The sequence below is a fragment of the Capra hircus genome, chromosome 18 (genome assembly GCF_001704415.2).
Source record: "Capra hircus breed San Clemente chromosome 18, ASM170441v1, whole genome shotgun sequence".
In the NCBI taxonomy this organism is placed as follows: domain Eukaryota; kingdom Metazoa; phylum Chordata; class Mammalia; order Artiodactyla; family Bovidae; genus Capra; species Capra hircus.
In genome coordinates, this window is record NC_030825.1 from 66484843 (window position 1) to 66503952 (window position 19110).

Here is a 19110-nt window from a genome sequence, read left to right on the forward strand (position 1 = left end):
TCAAACACTCCTTCACTCCCACGGTCCTGAGAAAAAAAGTACAGCCTCTCATCTGCCACTCCATGTGCAGCCTGGCCTCAAATGTGACTTGCAGAAGCAGGATGAACTCAGGATTGCAGATGTTCCTGCTGCAGTTCCATCTCCAAGCCTCACCCACGCAGCAGTGGTGCTCAGAAATAGGAACACCACTTCTGAAGGCCTCACTGTCCTGGACCAACGGCGCAAAATAAAGCAATGTGAGCAGGCGCCTCTCACTCGAGGTATTAATATTATGGTGCTGACACAGGCAGGGGAGAACCCTGAGCATGCAGCATTAGCCTGAGGTGGGGCCGTCAGCTCAATTGCCGCCATCGGCGTCTGTGCAGGGACCCGAATGGCGACAGTAGGACGACTAGGTCGGATTCCGCACGGTTATTCCCCGCCAATGGTGAAGTCTGAGACCTTGTGCAGTATGAACATAACCTCCACTTCCGCCTTTGGCCCCTCACCTCCCTCCCAACATCTCACTGCAGTTTCTGACCAGATCCGCAGTTTCTGACCAGATCCACAGTTTCAACGACAATCAAATCTGTGCCTAACGACAAAAAGGCTACATGTTCTAATGGTTCCCCCTCTCCCTTAGGAAGGATGGATTCCTTCTCCAGCCCTAGAGGTCACTTCTCCGCTCTCTTGGCAATTCATCTTGGGTTTTTCTGCCCCAATGTTTCAGGTGTGGACCATTCTTCGTTGAGGCCTGAGAACTACATTACCCAGAAGTGTTGCGCTACGGAGCGGTGACGTTTATCCAATGAAAATACACAAAGGAAGCGTTTCCGGGGAGGGGCTCCCGGTGTCTTCCTGGCGGACATTTTGATTTCTCTCAAGTCTGTGGAGCCGGATGGGAGGTCTGAGCGCTCGATTTGGGGAGGCTTGTTACAGGCCGAGAGAGCGCAAGGGGCGTCTTCGAAGGCACTGCATAGGGGACGGCGTAAGAGCTGGGGACACTGCCGCCTGCAGGGTGTGTCCGCGCCAAGTCCGACCTGACCAGTGGATGGTCGCCACACCGCTCTGTGGAAGGAAGCTCTGATGGCGGTGCCTGCCCTGAAGGACCCCGGTCAGGTAAGTGCAGTGAGTTCCCGGTTCTCCGCTGCCCGTTTCCCCACCAGAATGTGAACACCCCAGGTGAGCAGGTTCCCGCTCACGTTGTCTGTGGCCTTAAAAAATGTATAACTCAGAAGTTGAGTTATGTCTTATTCCGTGTGGATTTTTAGGATTTCCAGCTCAAGAAACATCTCAAGGAACCCTGGGAGGTGAAGGGAGAAACTGTTGCAGGAAGGGGGACCCCCTCCAGGGCCCGAAAGTGGGCTCTGTGTAACACTCGGAAGTGAACTGTTTGAGGAGACACTTGTGCTGGCAAAGCAAGAGATTTTATTGGGGAGGGGCTCTGGGTCAGAGAGCAGTAGGGTAAGGGAACCCAGGAGAACTGCTCTGCCACGTGGGTTGCAGTCCGGAGTTTTATGGTGAGGGGATTAGCTTTAGTTGTCTTTAGCCAATCATTCTGACTCAGACTCCTGGGTGGTGCACACCTTGTTCAGCCAAGATGGATGCCAGTGAGGAGGATTCTGGGAGGTGGTTGGACACCTGGTGTCACTTTTTTACCTTTCCTGATCTCACCCTGTTGGTGGTGGCTTATTAGTGCCAGTGTTCCTTACCAGGACCTCCTGTTGTAAAACAACTCATGCAAATAGTTACTATGGTACCTGGCCAGGGCAGGTGATTTCAGTCAGTGTGCTTTCCCTAAAAAACCAGCGTATATATAGGTTTTGCAACAAAGGGCAGGTGTTTGAACATCAAAAGATTATTATTAAGGAAAGTCAGATAACCCAAGTTAAAGAATTAAGCGCTTTTCTGTGTATGAAAAGATGTGAGAGTCTGGGCTCACTGAAATAATTTCTGTCGTGGCAGTCTGAGCTCTAGTGGAAAAAAGAATTTCCAGACACAAAGCATTTTAGACTAGAGCGAATTTATTGAGAACAAAGAGGAGAGGTAGAGAGGAGTGCTGAAAAGACAGAGGGCGGACTTCCTAACTGACCAGGGAGAGCCGCCAGGAGACTGTTGGAACAGTGGGTGGCTCAAGGGCTTGTCGACTACAGCCTCAAGGAAAAGAAAATCCCTGTGGACAGGGATGATGTTAGGTCAATAGTCAGGATTCTGTATATTATGTCATTTGGAGGCTGGATCTGGCTGGTTAGGAACAGAACGGCTCATAACAAACATGACAATGGTTGCTCTGGAGCTTGGCTAATAACGGAGATATTGTCCTATCATCTCAGCATAGGTCTCCACAACTCTTTGATATGCACCTCTGGTATCTGGGGCCAGTTTCCTGTGTTTTCATATCCTGAGTTTCTCAGGACTCAGCATAGGAGTGACTGTAGTCTGCTGGCTGCTAAATGGCAGGTATTCTCCTTCCTGAATTCCCTTAGGGCTCACTGGCTCACACTGGAGGGCTGCAATCGCTGATCACTGTGACATCTTTTATTGTTTACCGATATGGCAGGGAAATGTCCCATTTTTCACACTTTATCTCATATGCCTGACCCAGCCGCAGTGAGGCCTTAAGGGGTGGTGTCCCTCTTTCTGACCACAGGTGTAATGTGGTGTGGGTGAGGCTTGGAGATGCAACTGAACCAGCAATATTGGGGAACCTGGAGTCCATCGTGTTTCTTCAAAAAAACAAAGTTTGAGGCCAGGCTGCAAGTGGAGTGGCAGATGAGAGGTTGTACCTTTCTTCTTAGGGCACTGGGAGTGCTGGAGAGTCTTGAGTTAAGGAAGCACATGATCTCTGGGCTTTTAAAAGTTTTCCAAGGCCTGTTCAGTGGAAGAAAAGTCTGTAGGGGTTGATGAGGATTTGAGCAATGGAAAGTATGGCTTCTCAGAGTTCACAGCTGATGAAAGGTAGTACTGAGGATGGAGTCATACAGTAGATGTTAGCCAGTCAGCCTGAGGTTATCTGGCTATGGTACCAGGCAGCTGCCCTGGCAAGTCCTGAGCCCCTGGAGCACTGGCCTGGTCACTTTCCTCTGTGGTCTGCATGTTCCCACAGATTGCCACAGCTGCAGAAGAACATTTAGTAAATGGAGGTTGTCCCAGTCCCTTACTTGTGCACACTCTCATGTATACATTTTCTGTATTTGAGGAGGGTCTTGGGGCTCTTAACCTGCCATTTTCCCAACACTTCGGTTTGGGGACCTTGGCAACCCTGTGCCTGGGGTAGTGAGTGCACACTGGTTCTATGGAGGAATTAATGGAACATTGAAACCCATACCAGTATGTCGAAGTGCTTTGAGGTAAGGCTAAGCTGGTTAAGTAAGTGCAGGTCTTTTTTTTTTCTGGTGGGAATAAACAACAGGGAAGAGCAGAATTTCAGCTTGAAATTAAATGCCTGTGTGTTCCAGAGGCAACAGGAAGTTCAGATCAGAGGAGGGAGTTTTTCTTCCCCAGATATCAGGAGACTCCATCAGGTTGGACAATAGGGAAGATGTGTGAGAAGATGGAAAATGTGAGACTGTTCATGATTTTATTTGTCCCTGTTACACCAGAGCCGTGTGACCTTTGAGGATGTGGCCGTGTACTTCTCCCAGGAAGAATGGTGTCTTCTTGATGAGGCTCAGATACAACTGTACCTTGATGTCATGTTGGAGAACGTTGCGCTTGTATGCATGCTGGGTAAGGCCCCACTCCCTACTCTATCCTCTTGAGCTAGGCTCTGCCTTTCTTCTTTTCCCCAGGGACAGCTCTGTCTTTCTTACATGTGGACCGTGGTTACCATGTATCTGATATTTATTTGTGCCTGTCTGTACAGAAGAGTGTTGTCACTGACATGGGCACTACTAAACAGATAGTGAGCTATTCTTCCCACAACCTTTTTCAAGGTTCCAGTTTCCCTACATACATGCCTGCAGCTTTAATTTTTGTCTTTTGATGATTACCATTTAATGGATGTGTAGTGGTATATCTTTACCATTTCCATTGCATTTCCTTTATGGTGTGCTTATTGGCCATTTCTGTATCTTTTTTTTTTTTTTTGGTCCAAGCCATGTTGACTTTTGGGATCTTAGTTCTCTGACCAGGGATTGAACCTGGGCCTAATGGCTGTGAATGTGTAGAGTCTTAACCACTCTACTGTCAGGGAATTCCCGTGTATATCTTTCAAAAATGTCTATTAAGGTCCTTTTCCATTTTTTTCATCAGATTGGTTTTTTAGTTGTTGAGTTCTAGACTTCATCCATATATTCTGGATATTAATTCCTTGTTGTACTCTGTGGTTGCCTTTTTACTATGTTTATAGTTCCCTGTGATGTGCAATAGGTCAGTTTTTTCCTTTTCCCCCATACCTTTCTTGAGGTATAATTGACAGATGACATTATATTAAAGGTATGAAGCAAACAAAAATGCTTTTTTTTTTTTTTTTGAGGTTCAGTATCTCGTTTATTCTTTTGTTGTCTGTGCTTTTGTTGTCATAGACAAGAAATCATGCCCAAATCCAACATTTTGAAGCTTTTGCCCTTTGTACACGTCTTGGTAGATTTATAACTAAATACCACTTTCTTTTTCTCTTTTTTTTTGTACTAATGTACATGGTATTTAGTTTTTAGCCTCAAATTTCAGTTTCTTGTGGGGCTGGTATGTAGGTCAGTGATTGGTTTTTATATTGTAACTTTGTATCCTGAAAACTTTGTTGTTTTTTAGTGAAAGCAGGCTTATTTACAGAGATACACCCAGAATGTGGGCCATCTCAGAAGGCAAGAGTGGCCTGTAATTACTTTTTGTTCTAGGATATTTTTGGCAGGGTGTCTGTATTTGGTGTTTTCGACATACCTGATCATGTCATCTGAGAGTGAACACAATTTTACTTCCTTCCCAATAAGTATACCTTTTCCTAATTAAACTAAAAAGCTTCTAAACAGCAAAAGAAGCTCAACAAAATCAAAGGGTAACCTACCTAATGGGAGAAAATATTTGCAAGCATATATTTAAGAGGTAAATATTCCAAAATATAAGAACTTACACACCTGGATACCAATCTTTTAAGTATTTATATCTTTTAAGTATTCATAGGTTAACTGACTTTCAAGTGTTAAACCAGTTTCACTTGCTCAGTTGGTCATGGTATATAATTCTTTTTATATAGTTTTTTAATCGATTTTTAGAAGTTGTTAAGTTTTTTGTGTCTGTTCATGAGAGATATTCTATAGTTTTCTTTTAATGTTTTTGGTTTGGTATTAAAGAAATACTGGCCTCAAAGAATGAGTTGGGAGCTCTTCCCTTTGTTTCAGTCTTCTGAAAGAGATTGTAGAGAATTGTATAATACATTCTCTCATTACATGTTTGGAAGAATTTTCTTTTTGGCCATACTGCATAGCATGATAAATCTTAGGCCCTGACCAGGAATTGAATGCATGCCCCATGCAGTGGAAGCCCAGAGCTTAACCACCCCAGTGAGGCCCCCTGATTCATTTTCTTTAATTGACGCAGACCTATTCAGATTATCTATTGTGTGAGTTTTGGTAGACTATCTTTCAGGGAATTGATCCCTTGCATCTAGGTAATCAAATTCATGGGGTTGAAGATTGCTCATATTTTTCATTATTATTCTTTTAATCTCCATGGTATCTACAGTGATGTTTTATTTTAAATTCTTTGTGTTATTAATTTGTGTTCTCTGTTTTTATCCTCATGAGCCTGTTTCAACTGCTGTAAACATAGGAGTCTATATCTTTTTGAATTAAAATTTTGGCTGGATATATGCCCAGGAGTTAAACTGCTGGATCATGGCAACATTACTTTTAACTTTTTGAGGAACATCTATACTGTTTTTCATAATGGCTGCACCAACAGCATTTGTTATTTGTAGACTTTTGTTTCTAATATGTGTGTATGTAAGTATTTGGCTATTCTGGGTCTTAATTGGGACACCTGGGAGCTTTTAGGTGCTACATGCAAACTCTTATCTCGAGCTTGTGGAATCTTAATTCCCTAACCAGGGATGGGGTCTGGGCCCCCTGCATTGAGAGCATGAAGTTTTCTTTTCTTTTTTTTTTGGTAAGCAAGGGAGCATGGAGTCTTAGCCATTGGACCACCAGGGACGCCCCTCTTAATAATGGCATTCTGCCTGGTGTGAGGTGGTACCTCATTGTAGTTTTGATTTGCATTTCTTTCTTTCGTTTTTCTCTTTGCTTTTCAGTTTTGGAAGTTTCTACAAAGAGAACATCAAGCACAGAGATTCTTTCCTCAGCTGTGTCCAGTATATCAATAAGCCCATCATATTCATTCTTCATGTCTGTTATAGTCTTTTTGACTTCTAGAATTTTGAGTTCTTTCTTTGAATTTCCATTTCTCAAATGTCCAAGTCTTTGCGACCTCATGAACTGCAGCATGCCAGACTTCTTGTCTTTCAGTTCAGTTCAGTTCAGTCACTCAGTCGTGTCCGACTCTTTGCGACCCCATGAATCACAGCACACCAGGCCTCCCTGTCCATCACCAACTCGCGGAGTTCACTTAGACTCATGTCCGTCAAGTCAGTGATGCCATCCAGCCATCTCATCCTCTGTCGTCCCCTTCTCCTCCTACTCCCAATCCCTCGCAGCGTCAGTTTTTTCCAATGAGTCAACTCTTCACATGAGGTGGCCAAAGTTTCAGCTTTAGCTTCAGTCCTTCCAAAGAACACCCAGGGTTGATCTCCTTCAGAATGGACTGGTTGGATCTCCTTGCAGTCCAAGGGACTCTCAAGAGTCTTCTCCAACACCACAGTTCAAAAGCATCAATTCTTTGGTGCTCAGCCTTCTTCACAGTCCAACTCTGACATCCATACATGATCACAGGAAAAACCATAGCCTTGACTAGACAGACCTTAGTCGGCAAAGTAATGTCGCTGCTTTTGAGTATGCTGTCTAGGTTGGTCATAGCTTTTCTTCCGAGGAGTAAGCGTCTTTTAATTTCATAGCTGCAGTCACCATCTGCAGTGATTTTGGAGCCTCCAAAAATAAAGTCTGACACTGTTTCTACTGTTTCCCCATCTATTTCCGATGAAGTGATAGGGCCGGATGCCATGATCTTCATTTTCTGAATGTTGAGCTTTAAGGCAACTTTTTCACTCTCCTCTTTCACTTTCATCAAGAGGCTTTTTAGTTCCTCTTCACTTGTCCCAAACTCCCAACTCTACCAAACATTAATCAGCATATATATCAAACTTGTTTTGTATTTCCAGTGTGATGAATGTGTTGGTAAGATGTGGAGAAGGGAAGCCTGCACAGTACTGGAAGCATTCATACCATGTTTACTTAGCAGTCTTTTAATGAGCTTGTGTGTCTGGCCTGTGAAGTTCACAAGTTACTTTCAGTTTATTTTCCTTCCATTAGGTGGGACAGCCATGTGTAGAGAGGGCTGGAATTGAGCACTTGTTTTTCTTGTCAGTTACCTTATTAAGAAGAACAGAATGTTCTGGCTATTTTATTTGTCTGATCTTTATCATTTCGTTTTTCATAATGCTTTGTCTATTTAACATGTGTTTTGTTGTTGTTTCTTGTAGTTCATCAAGTTGTAAAGATTATGATATTTCTCTTTTTAATATCAGCATTTATTGCTGTAAATTTTCTCCTTAGTACTGCCTTTGCTGAATCCTGTAGTTCTAGTTCTAGTGTGTGGCATTTTGTTTACATTGGTCTCTTAAATATTTTCTGATTTCCCTTGTGATTATTTTCTTGAACCTATTTATTTCCAGAAAATTGTAGATATTTCAGTTTTTAATTACATCTGTTTTTCCTATCCATTACTGAGAGTAGAGTATTGAAATTTCCAAATATTATTGTAGAACTGTGTGTTTCTCCTCTTGATTGTCAGTTTTTGCTTCATGTATTTCAGTGATCTACTATTGAGTGTGTGACTATTTATACTTATTGCATCATCTTACACTGAATTCCCAAAATGTATGTCCTTCGTAGTCTTTTTAGATTTAAAGTCCTTATTGTTTGGTATGATTTATAGCTACTCCTGTGTGCTTTTTGTTACTATTTGCACGAAATATCTTTATCTACCTTTCAATTTCAGCTTGTGTTTTGTTGACAGCATACAGTTGTTGTCATCGTCGTCTTGGATTGTGCCACACAGCCTGTGAATTCTTCCTTCCATGATGAGGGATTGAACCCATGCCCTCAGCAGTAAAACTGCGGAATCCTAACCATTGGAGTGCCAGGGAGTTTCCTGGATTGTAATCTATTCTGCCAGTCTCTGTTTTGCTCTGAGAGGTTAAGCTATTTACTTTAGAGCAATTATTGATGAGAGATTATTTTTTTCATCTTGCTCTTTGTTTTCTGTATAAGCCTTGGAGCTTTGTCATTCCTTCCTTTTTGTTATTTTCTCTTTCTGTGTTTAGTTGATTTTTTTTTTTTGTAGTGAAATATCTTAATTCCCTTTTCATTTCGTTTGTGTACATTATAAAACAACTTTTTTTTTTTTTTTTTTTTAATTTACCATGGGGATTACATTTAATATCCTAAAGCTAGAGCATACTAATTTTAATTTATACCAGCTTACCATCAATAACATTTTAAAAATTTCTGGGAATTCCCTAGTGGTCCAGTGGTTAGGACTCTGCAGTCTCACTGCCATGGGCCTGGGTTCAATCCATGGTCTGGAACTAAAATACTAAGAGCTGTGCTGGCAGGCCAAAAAACAAATCTTTTTGCTGCTTCTATGAAGTTTTATCTTTATCATTTTACTCCTTAGTGTCTTTTCGGTTCAGTCTGAAGGACTCCCTTTAGCATTTCTTAAACTTCTGCATCTTTTGTTTACCTGAGAATGTGCTAATTTCTCCTTCATTTTTGAAAGAATGTTGGTTGGCAGATTTTTTTCCTTCAGCCATCTGAACATATCAGCCCACTGTCTTCTGGCCTTCTCAGGTTTCCCATGAGAAATCTGCTAATGATATTGTTTGAGACCCCTTGTCTGATGAGTCACTTCTCTCACTGATTTCAAGATTATCTGAGTTTCAGCAGTTTGATTATAATGTGCCACAATGTGGGTCTTCTTGTTTATTCTGCTTGAAGTTCATTTATGTTCTTGGATGTTTACGTTCATATCTTGCCTCAAATCTAGGATGTTTTTCTGCATTGAATTTCTCTAGTGATTTTTTTTCACTACAGCAGTTGTACTTTCCAGCTCCCAAGTTTCTTTTTTTAAAAATACTTAACTATCAAAAAAAAAAAGGGCAAAACAACTTGCTGTATCTTTATTGTTCCATTTTGTTGAGGCAGCTTACAATTTTTTGGGGGGGTTCATTTGTTTACCAATTTGAACATCTTTTTCAGACAAATCTTTTTCTAGTCACTATAGGCTCTGCTGGTGGCACAGACTGTAAAGAATCCACCTGCAATGCGGGAGACCTGGGTTTGATCCCTGGGTTAGAAAGATCCCCTGGAGGAGAGTGTGGCAACCCACTCCAGTATTCTTGCCCGGAGAATCCCCATGGACATAGGAGCCTGGCAGGCTACAGTCCATAGGGTTGCAAAGAGTTGGACATGAGTGAGCAACTAAGCACGGTTACCATCTATTCTTTTTGTACCTTTTCATAAGGTACAGCGGCTGTTGATTGTTATTGTCCTTTCCTTTGTATGCCTTGTGAGTTTTTGTTGTTGAAAACTGAATGTTGGCATCTTATGATTGTAACTCTGGAAATACTGTGCTTGCCATTAACCAGGGTTTGCTGGGCGGTGGGGGGAGGGGTGGTTCTCCTTGTTTTTGATGTTTTTAGGGTGTCTCTTTCCTGTATATTGACATGAGATGTAAACTGACAGGCTTTTCAGTGTGCCTTTCCTTGGGGGTGCACCATGACTTAAAATTCCACAATATAAGTGGTTGTCTTTTATGATTTTCTTTATTATTATTCATTTCTTGTCTGTGTGGGGTCTTTGTTGATACACAGGCTTTTCTCTAGTTGTTGTGAGCAGGGGCTACGCTCTAGTAGTGCACGGGCTTCTCATTGCTCTGGCTTCTCTTGTTGCAGAGCACGGGCTCAAGGGTATGTGGGCTTCAGTAATTGTGGCACATGGGCTCAGTAGTTGTGGCTCCCAGGCTCTAGAGCGCAGGCTCAGTAGTTGTGGCACATGCACGTAGTTGCTCCACAGCATGTGGGATCTTCCCAGACGGGAGATTAAACCTGTTTCCTGCACTGACAGGCAGATTCTTCACCACTGAGCCACCAGGGAAGCCCAGTGTTTGCTTTTGATTGCCTTAGTCCTCAAATGTTTCACTCTCAAAAGGGAAAAACAGAAAAATGAAGAACAGGAGGTGAGACACTGGCCCTTAAAATCTTCAGCCAGAGGGGGAAGAGATTTGTGTATCAGTGGTACCATTTACAGCAATGGGTGTCCTCCTCCGTATTACTCACATGCATTCAGGAGCAGCAGCCAGCAGTCAGACTATAGATCACTGACATTTGGAGGACTAACTAGGTCCTTATTTTCCATGCTGGCTCATGAAAAGTATGTGCAGTCTGCTCTAGAAACATGTACACAGTAGCCTGCCATGGCACTTTGGGTTGAGGAATGGGTAGCTCCAGAGGCTAAGAACTGAACTTGACTGAAATAAATTTAACTTGGGAAACTGCAGATCTTCAATAGATTCGAGTTCCAAGAGCTACCATTGGATTCTGTCAGCACAGGTATTGTTAAGGTGAGGAGATGGAATCCTAACATTTTGTATTCCATCTGCTGCACATCCTTTCATCTGGTTCCATCAGAGCGTCTTTTGCAGTGTTTAAATATTGTCCCTGTTTGTGTGCTGAGTTCTTCTGGGCTGGTGTTGGCCACTCACCTGACCTGCTCTTCTATTAAGAGTTGTATCATTTGCCTTCCATGTAGTTGTTGAACTGAGAGTGGACAGTCCTTCATGGTTTGCAGGATGGACATGATTCTGGTCTCAGCACAAAGCACTCTCAGGTAGCCTGGCCAAGTTGAATGGCAGCTGGGATAGCTTCATGTCAGGTCTGTGTTCAGGTCATTTCAGGAACCCAGCCTGTTTGACTGGTGCCTTTAGTGTGATTGCTAGTGGCCACAAGTCATTTCTATAGACTTTTCTTCATTCTTGACACTACCAGCTTACAATTTCTTCTACTTCTCACTATTTATTTATCCATTTATTTTAATTTTGGCTGAATCTTCATTGCTTTGCAAGGGCTGTCTATAGTTGTGGCGAGTGCGGGCTACTCTTTGTTGTGGTAGGTGGGCTTCTCATTGTGGTGGCTTCTCTCATTGCAGAGCATGGGCTCTAGGCCTGCAAGCTTCCGTAGTTGTAGCACACAGGCTCAGTAGCTGTGCACGGTATTGGTTGCTCCACAGCATGTGAAATCATTGCAGACCCAGCCTCGAATCCATGTCCCTTCAATTGGTAGCTGGATTCTTACCCAGTGTGGCACCAGGGAAGTCCTACTTCTCATTTTTATTCTGACTCCAGCCTAGGATTAATTGCCTACCACCTCTCTAAACCATTTATTTTATTGGTCTTCACAGTGTTTCCTCCAGAGTATTTTCTGACACTGTTTATGTCCTGAAACACAGGAGTATCCCTTAATATTCCTTAAACACCAGATACCTGTTCCTGTCAGATTTTCTGAGGCCTGGACATACAGTTCTACAGAGAAAAGGTCACTAGCAGTTGTGGTCCAGGCAGAAGCTATTGATAAGAGTGAACTGTAGAAAAGGCCTTTCACCCTTGCTCCATACCCAATCCTTGTGTCCTGTGTTTGCTGAGACCTCATCTGTTCTGTAACCTTAAAGCCCTGTAACACAGAGCAGCTGCTTCCTCAGTCTGACCCCAGCTCCATTTCCTGAACACAGTCTTGTGGACTTGTTCTTTCAAGTGTCAGATGTACAGTTGTAATGGTGGCATTTCCCTGTACTAAAGTCAATATGGACTTCACTATTGTTTTCAGGTTCTTGGCCTGGAGTTGGGGATGAAGAGACACCCTTTGAACAGAGCAAATCTGCAGGAGTGTCACAGATTGGGACTCCCAGGACAGATTCGTCTGCTGAGAAGGTCCAGCCCTGTAAGATATGCATCCTGGTCTTGAAAAACATTTTGCATTTGACTGAAGAGCAGGGAACAAATAGTGGACAGAAAGCAAACACATGTGGGGCACATGGAAAACAGTTCTGTTTCACTGCAGACATTCAGCAGCACCAGAAGCAGCACATGAGAGAGACTCTTTTACAACATATTACGGGGAAACTCTCATTTTTGAAGAGCTGCACAACGCATGCATCAGGAAGTCTCTCCCCATACAGTGAGACTGGGAAGGAATTCGTGGCCAACATGGGAATTCAGCCACAGGCCCAAAACACCAGGAATCAACAAAACAACAGTAAGGACTGTGAAGCTGTTTTTCACAGTGGAAAAAGTCATCAGAGCTCGGGAGAAGGCAAGAAAGCCTCCAGCCGCACAGACGTACTTGTTCAAGATGAGAGAATCCTCACTAGTGAACGGTCTTGTGAGTTCACAGGTGGCACTCACAAAAGTAACCATGTTCAGCACCAGAAAGGTCACGTTAGAGAAAGGTCTTCCGAGTGCACTGAATGTGGGAAATCCTTTGGCCAAAGAAAGTATCTCAGGATTCATAGGCGAATCCACACTGGAGAAAGGCCTTATCAGTGCAAGAAATGTGATAAATCTTTTACCTATAAGAACCGTTTCATTGGACATCAGAGAATTCATACCGGAGAAAGGCCATATGAATGCACTCAATGTGGAAAATGTTTTACCCATCAATCCTCTTTCTATGTACATCAAAGAATTCACACTGGAGAAAGGCCTTATAAGTGCAATGAATGTGGGAAATCTTTTATCAACAACTCCAATTTCCATAGACATCAGAGAATTCACAAAGCAGAAAGGCCTTATACCTGTAATGTATGTGGGAAATCTTTTATAACTCTGGCTGGCATCCGATATCATCAGAAAGTTCACAGCAGGGAAGTGCTGTGTAAGGGCAGTGACTATGGGACATCCTTTAATCAAATGCACCACCTCAGTTCCAGTAGGAAAATCCACACTGGAGAAAGGCCCTATGAGTGCAGTGAATGTGGGAAATCTTTTACTGCTAGCTCTAGCCTTTGGTATCATCAGAGAATTCACAGTGGAGAAAGGCCTCATGCGTGCAGTGAATGTGGGAAATCTTTCATTGTTAGGTTGAGCCTTCGTAATCATCAGAGAGTTCACACTGAAGAAAGGCCCTATGAGTGCAGTGAATGTGGAAAATGTTTTACTAGCAGTTCGAGCCTTCTTCGTCATCGGAGAGTTCACAACGGAAAAAGGCCTTATGAGTGCAGTGAATGTGGGAAATCTTTTACTGCTGGCTATGGCCTTCGGTATCATCAGAGAGTTCACAGTGGAGAAAAACCTTATAAGTGCAGTGAATGTGGGAAATCTTTTACTGCTAGCTCTAGCCTTCGGTATCACCAGAGAGTTCACAGTGGAGAAAAACCTTATGAGTGCAGTGAATGTGGGAAATCTTTTACTGCTAGCTATGGCCTTCGGTATCACCAGAGAGTTCACCATTGAGAAAAACTTTGAGTTCAGTGAATGTGGGAAATCTTCTACTGCTAGCTCTGGCCTTTGGTATCATCAGAGTTAACAGTGGAGAAAGGACTTATGAGTGCAGTGAATGTGGGAAATCTTTTTATTAATAAGTCCAGTCTTTTTGATCACCAGAGAATTCACACTAGAGAAAGGCCTTTTGAATGCAGTGAATGTGGAGAATCTTAATAGTAGATCAGTTCTATTTGGTTATCAGAGTTCACACTGGAGAAGGAGCCTCACGAATGCAGCTAATGAGGAGAGCACTAGTGTTGGAGTTGGGGGTCGTAACAGCGTGGGAGGACATAAGTACAGTCATCAGGCAGCAAATGGACCGTTTCTAGGGAGGGATTTGAGGCACAGAGGATGAGTTTTCTAATTATTACCTCCCAGCAATGGACAGATATTTGGGATTCAATGTCAGGTTGCCTATTTTCAGAACAAGGGGAGTCTGGTCACTGTGATCCTCTTTCCCTTCCAATCCAGCTTTGGGAACTCAAAGAATACCTAATCCATCCTCTGTCCCTGCCCCCCCTCCTTAAGAGTCCTGCTTATACACTACTCCATGCTAAGTGGTCATGACTATCCACTGGAAAGCAACATTTGTGGTTTTCCTGTGAATGAATGATCCCATTATCCACCTGGTAATGCTCTGTTCCCAGCACCTCCATGCCACAGCATTGCACTGGGTTTAGGGCAGCCAAGAGTGGAGAAGAGACTTGTATGATACTGTATGATATCTCTTATGTGCAACTTAATACAAAAGAATACACATGCAAAACAGAAAGAAACTCAGGTTTAGGGGCTTCACTCGTGGCTCACTGATAAAGAACCTGCCTGCCAGTGCAGGAGATGTGGGTTCAGTCCTGGGTCAGGGTGATCCTTTGGAGGAGGAAATGGCAGCCCACTCCAGTATTCTTGCCTAGAGAATCCCAGGGACAGGGGAGCCTGGCAGGCTACAGTCCATGGGGTCTCAAAGAGCTGGACATGACTTAGCAACTACACTGATATAGAAAACAAACTATCAAAGGAGAGACAGAAGTGTGATGGGACAAATTATGTGTATGGGATTAAAAGATTAAAAACTATTTATAAAACAGCAGCAAGTTTATACTGTATCAGATAAAGAATTATAGCCATTATTGTATAATAACACTTGGTAGAGTATAATCCGTAAAACACTGAGTGACTGTGCTGTACACCTGAAACTAGTATAATGTAAATTGACTGTAATTAAAATTTTTACTTTTTTCTACTGTAATTTTTTTAATTAAAAATAAATTTAAAAAATAAAAGGTGAATTTTCCATGGAGAATTGTTAAGATTGTATTTTCTGGATGGTACAAGCCACCAGACATTTAATAAAGGGAGTATCTACGAAAGTGACTTGTATTATTTATGAGATGGTCAGTCAGGTGTGGCTACAAGAGAAAAACAGGAAAACAGTAATGCTCACAGATCCTGGAAACACATGGGACAGTTATCAGGGTAGGCATGAGACATAAGGCAGGAGTGGGGAGTGTTCAGACCATTGTCTGTGTTGAGGTTCTGTGGGAAAGGCCTGGCAGAGTGGGGTAAACAATTTAGGATTGCTTGCTTTGAGTAACTTTGGATTTCATGCTATAGGGGTGGCCTCTAGTTGCTTGGTGCTTGGTGCTGTGATGATGAAGAGAAACATTGCCTCCAGGGGTGTTCAGCCATGTGGAGGATGTGTAGCTCTTGATTGTTCAGTTTGCTTTCACACAGAAGCAGGACACATTTGAGTATCACATGAGAAGCTAGTATATTTTGCTATATGAGAAAGAAATAGTCACTTGGCTGCTTAGCCACATGTGCCATGTCACTTTGCCCATGACCTCTCTGGCCATGGATATGGGCATGGGGACTAGAAATAAAAATGCCAGTAAGGGCTTGCAGGCTTGTAGCTATTATGAACCAGTGGCCTACCTGAGATGGATTTCCTTCATTTCATAAACATTCCTGATCGGGAGGTGTCTGGTGGGGGAGCAAAGCGGATCGTGTCCCTGTGGTGTGAAGAAGCACATGATAAAAAATTGTATCTCCTAGTTTAATGTTTCTTTCCATTTTCCCAGGACATCCTACTAGATAATGAAGCATAATTAGGTTAATTACCGTATAACTTAAGTTTTTAGCAATTGAAGGCAGGGGTATACTTCTTACCATTTTACCCCAGGATGTAGCAGAATTTATTGCACATAATAATCACCTATTTTAAAAGAATAAAAATTAATTTTAAAAAGCAAAAAACAAAACCCAAAGTGAGTAATTGATCCAAATGCCAAAATGAGAGAAAACTTATAGATGTTTAACAAGAGTAGGAAAAGTATTTTTCTCTGGTGCAGAAGGCAAAGAACTTAGAGAAACAAGTGTCACTGCTGATAAGCACAAAGGAGCTGGAAGCTGGGAAACATGAAAGAAGCTAGTAGCACAGCGTCCATCAGTCACTGGCCTGGATTTACAATCATAGCAACAGAAAGAGTAGAAATGGGAGAGTTAAAGTGGAAGAAGGTCACCAGGATCAGGATGGCGTGTGTGGCTCTGGCATTGTGGGAAGGTCTGGGGAAATACTGTTGCTGTGAATGTGTTGGACCTGCTGCTTGTGCCTGTGAAGGACAGAGATCGTGTACCCACTAGTCCAGATCATGACACCCAAACAATAGCATGCAGTTAAGAAAATCCAAATACATCTGCATCTAACATCTGACAGTTATCTGTCAGACATGACTGAGGAGCTGTATCCATTCTGAAGGGAGCCCTCCAGAGAGCTCCATCACGTGCACATGTACTGGTGGCATTACTATAATAAAGTGTGCGATCTCCCATTGTTCACTTGTTCAGTCACCAAGTCATTTTCCACTCTTTGCCACCCCATGCCAGCTTCCTCTGTCCTCCACGATCTCCCAGAGTTTGCTCAAATTCCTATTCATTGAGTTGGTGATGTATCTAACCATCTCATCCTCTGCACCCCCCATTCTCCTCTTGCCTTCAATCTTTCCCAGCATGAGGGTTTTTCCAGTGAGTCAGCTGTTTGCATCAAATGGCCAAAGTATTGGAGCTTCAGCATCAATCCTTCCAGTGAATATTCAGGGTTCATTTCCTTTAGGATTTACTGGTTTGATCGCTTTGCAGTCCAAAGGACTCCCAAGAGTCTTCTGGTTGATCCCAAGTGTATGCTCAAGTAGCCAAGCATCAAGGAGAGGAGAGCTGTCCTTCAGTACTGTGACCTTTGGCAAGAGACTGAGGACCAAGGCCACCTCTTCCTGCAAGTGGGAAACACCAGAGCTCCAGGAACAGCTCTGTCATGTATCAAGGCCTTGCTGTCGCACTGAGTTTCCTGGGTGTTGTGTTGCTTTAATAACCGAGGAAATAAGGTAACTGGGTACAGAGTGTCACAGGTTCAGGTCCTGTGAAAGCCTTCCTTTACCAGAAGGTTGAGTAAGCTCCAGCAGTTGTTGCTCACATGCCATGTCATGACGTTGAAACAAACAACACTTTGTACCAGAAGACCCTGGGTAGCTTACTGCCATCATGGGCCCAGAGACTACAGAGCATAGGAGGTGTGTGCAGAGCTTCGACCAAGGAGTCTCCAGGAGGCACCAAAATAAGTGCCCATTAGGAAATTTCCTCACGGTCCAGTGGTTAAGACTCCACGTACCCAATGCAGGGAGCACAGGTTTGATCCCTGATCGAAGGAACGAAGATCCTGCATGCTGTGTGGCACAGCCAAAAAAAGTATCTGTTGAATGGTTGGCCATCTGAATGACTAGGACTTTCTCTCATAAAGGCCCCAAAAGGGATGATTTTTGAGTGACGACATAAATAAGCCTTAGTCATCAATGCAGAATACATTGCCTCTAAAAGTCAGAAAGATCCAATAGGTCTGGCCCCTCTGAGACTGGTGGGAGCTGACAAAATCAGAAGTTGCCCTTTAACCACATCAGCAATAGAGTAGCCCGTACAAACACTGGATGGAGCTAAGAAGTTTACTGTGCTGGCAAGACGCTGAAATGTGTGGGGCCGTAGCCCATCTGTTGTCTGTAAGCACAACAATGAAGGTATGTCTTGCACAAGTGTCTTGCAAATCCCCTCACAAGGGTATGTCATCAATGAAGCTCCACACTTGGGTGCCTGAGCACAGATGGGTCCAATAAAGTTCTTGTCCAGTGAGGTTGTATGTGATACCTGAACATTTGAGGTATCCCATGGGCAACTAAGTAAAGGTGTATTGTATTGAGTTCCTATGTAGGTGAAGGAGAGCCTCTTGGAATAGGTATATGAAGATTGAATAGCACGTTCATTTCAATTATGAGTGAGCTATAGGGATCTCAGTGGATGGAACCAGGGGGATGCTGGTCACCAGGCTAAGTCACCACGAGATGCTGTTCCTCCTAGGACACTTAGTATCTATCTATGACACTGTCTCAGATGTAAACAAAATTGGTTACTTCTCACTTCAAGTTAATGAACATGATTTGTATGTTAAACATGTATTTTGAAAAAACATTCAATCTTGGCTGTGTTGGGTCCTGGTGTGGCACACGGGATCTTCCTTGGGGCATTCAGGCTCCAGAGCACGTGTGGGCTCTAGTTCGCAGCACTATAGTTGAGGTGGGTGGGGGCGTAGTTGCGCCAGGGCATGTAGGATCTTAGTTCCCCTCCCATGAATCGAACCTACATCCTCCACACTGAAGGCAGATTCTAACCATGGGCCACCAGGAAAGTCCCCACATATCTTTTTGATATATCTTCAAAATTATTTCTGGCCTTTCTGTTTTATCATTTAATTAATTAAATTATTACTATTTTGCTGACTACTTTAGTTATTTCCTGTTCATGTACATACATGTGAAAGTGTTAAGTCACTCAGTTGTGTCCAACTCTTTGTGACCCCATGGACTATAGCCTGCCAGGCTCCTCTATCCATGGAATTCTCCAGGCAAGAATAGATATGAGGATAAATTTAACACAGTTTCCAACCCACTTGTATAAATCTGGAAGGAAACACATTTATGGCTGTAGATCCTTCCAGAAACATTCAGATTCACTTAATTACATACGTCTTTTCTTTTACATACGTCTTTTCTCACTCCATCTATCTGACCTCCTGGCTGTTTGATTCATTCCCATAGTGCTGTTTTAGCCCCTGCCAGATGCCTGCAAAAATTGGTGGTTCAGTGATTAAGATTCCAAGCTCCCAAAGCAGCGGTCACAGTATGGTCGGGAAAAAAAGTCTAACCCTGGAACTGTGACTAATGGGCAGCTATTTTCTTCCCAAAACTTTAGTGCTATGGACATGTTGTTATAGAATGTATGAAATATGGAACCTGAAATGTGACAGAAAACAGTCCTAGTTTAAATGTACTGGATAACTACAAATTATAAATTTTGCTCCTCTTAAATACAGATGATAATACTGAGAATGCTCAGTTCAGTTCAGTTCAGTCGCTCAGTCGTGTCCGACTCTTTGCGACCCCATGAATC

General features: G+C 43.0%; 1 protein-coding gene across 1 annotated transcript; it reads left to right on the forward strand.

The window, feature by feature from the left end:
• On the forward strand, nucleotides 856-15005 carry LOC102180620 (zinc finger protein 211). Its single transcript, XM_005693026.3, has 3 exons — nucleotides 856-1098; nucleotides 3582-3708; nucleotides 11969-15005. Exons 1-3 carry the CDS (start codon nucleotides 1066-1068, stop codon nucleotides 13591-13593), a joined length of 1785 nt encoding a protein of 594 aa, XP_005693083.2. The 5' UTR covers nucleotides 856-1065; the 3' UTR covers nucleotides 13594-15005.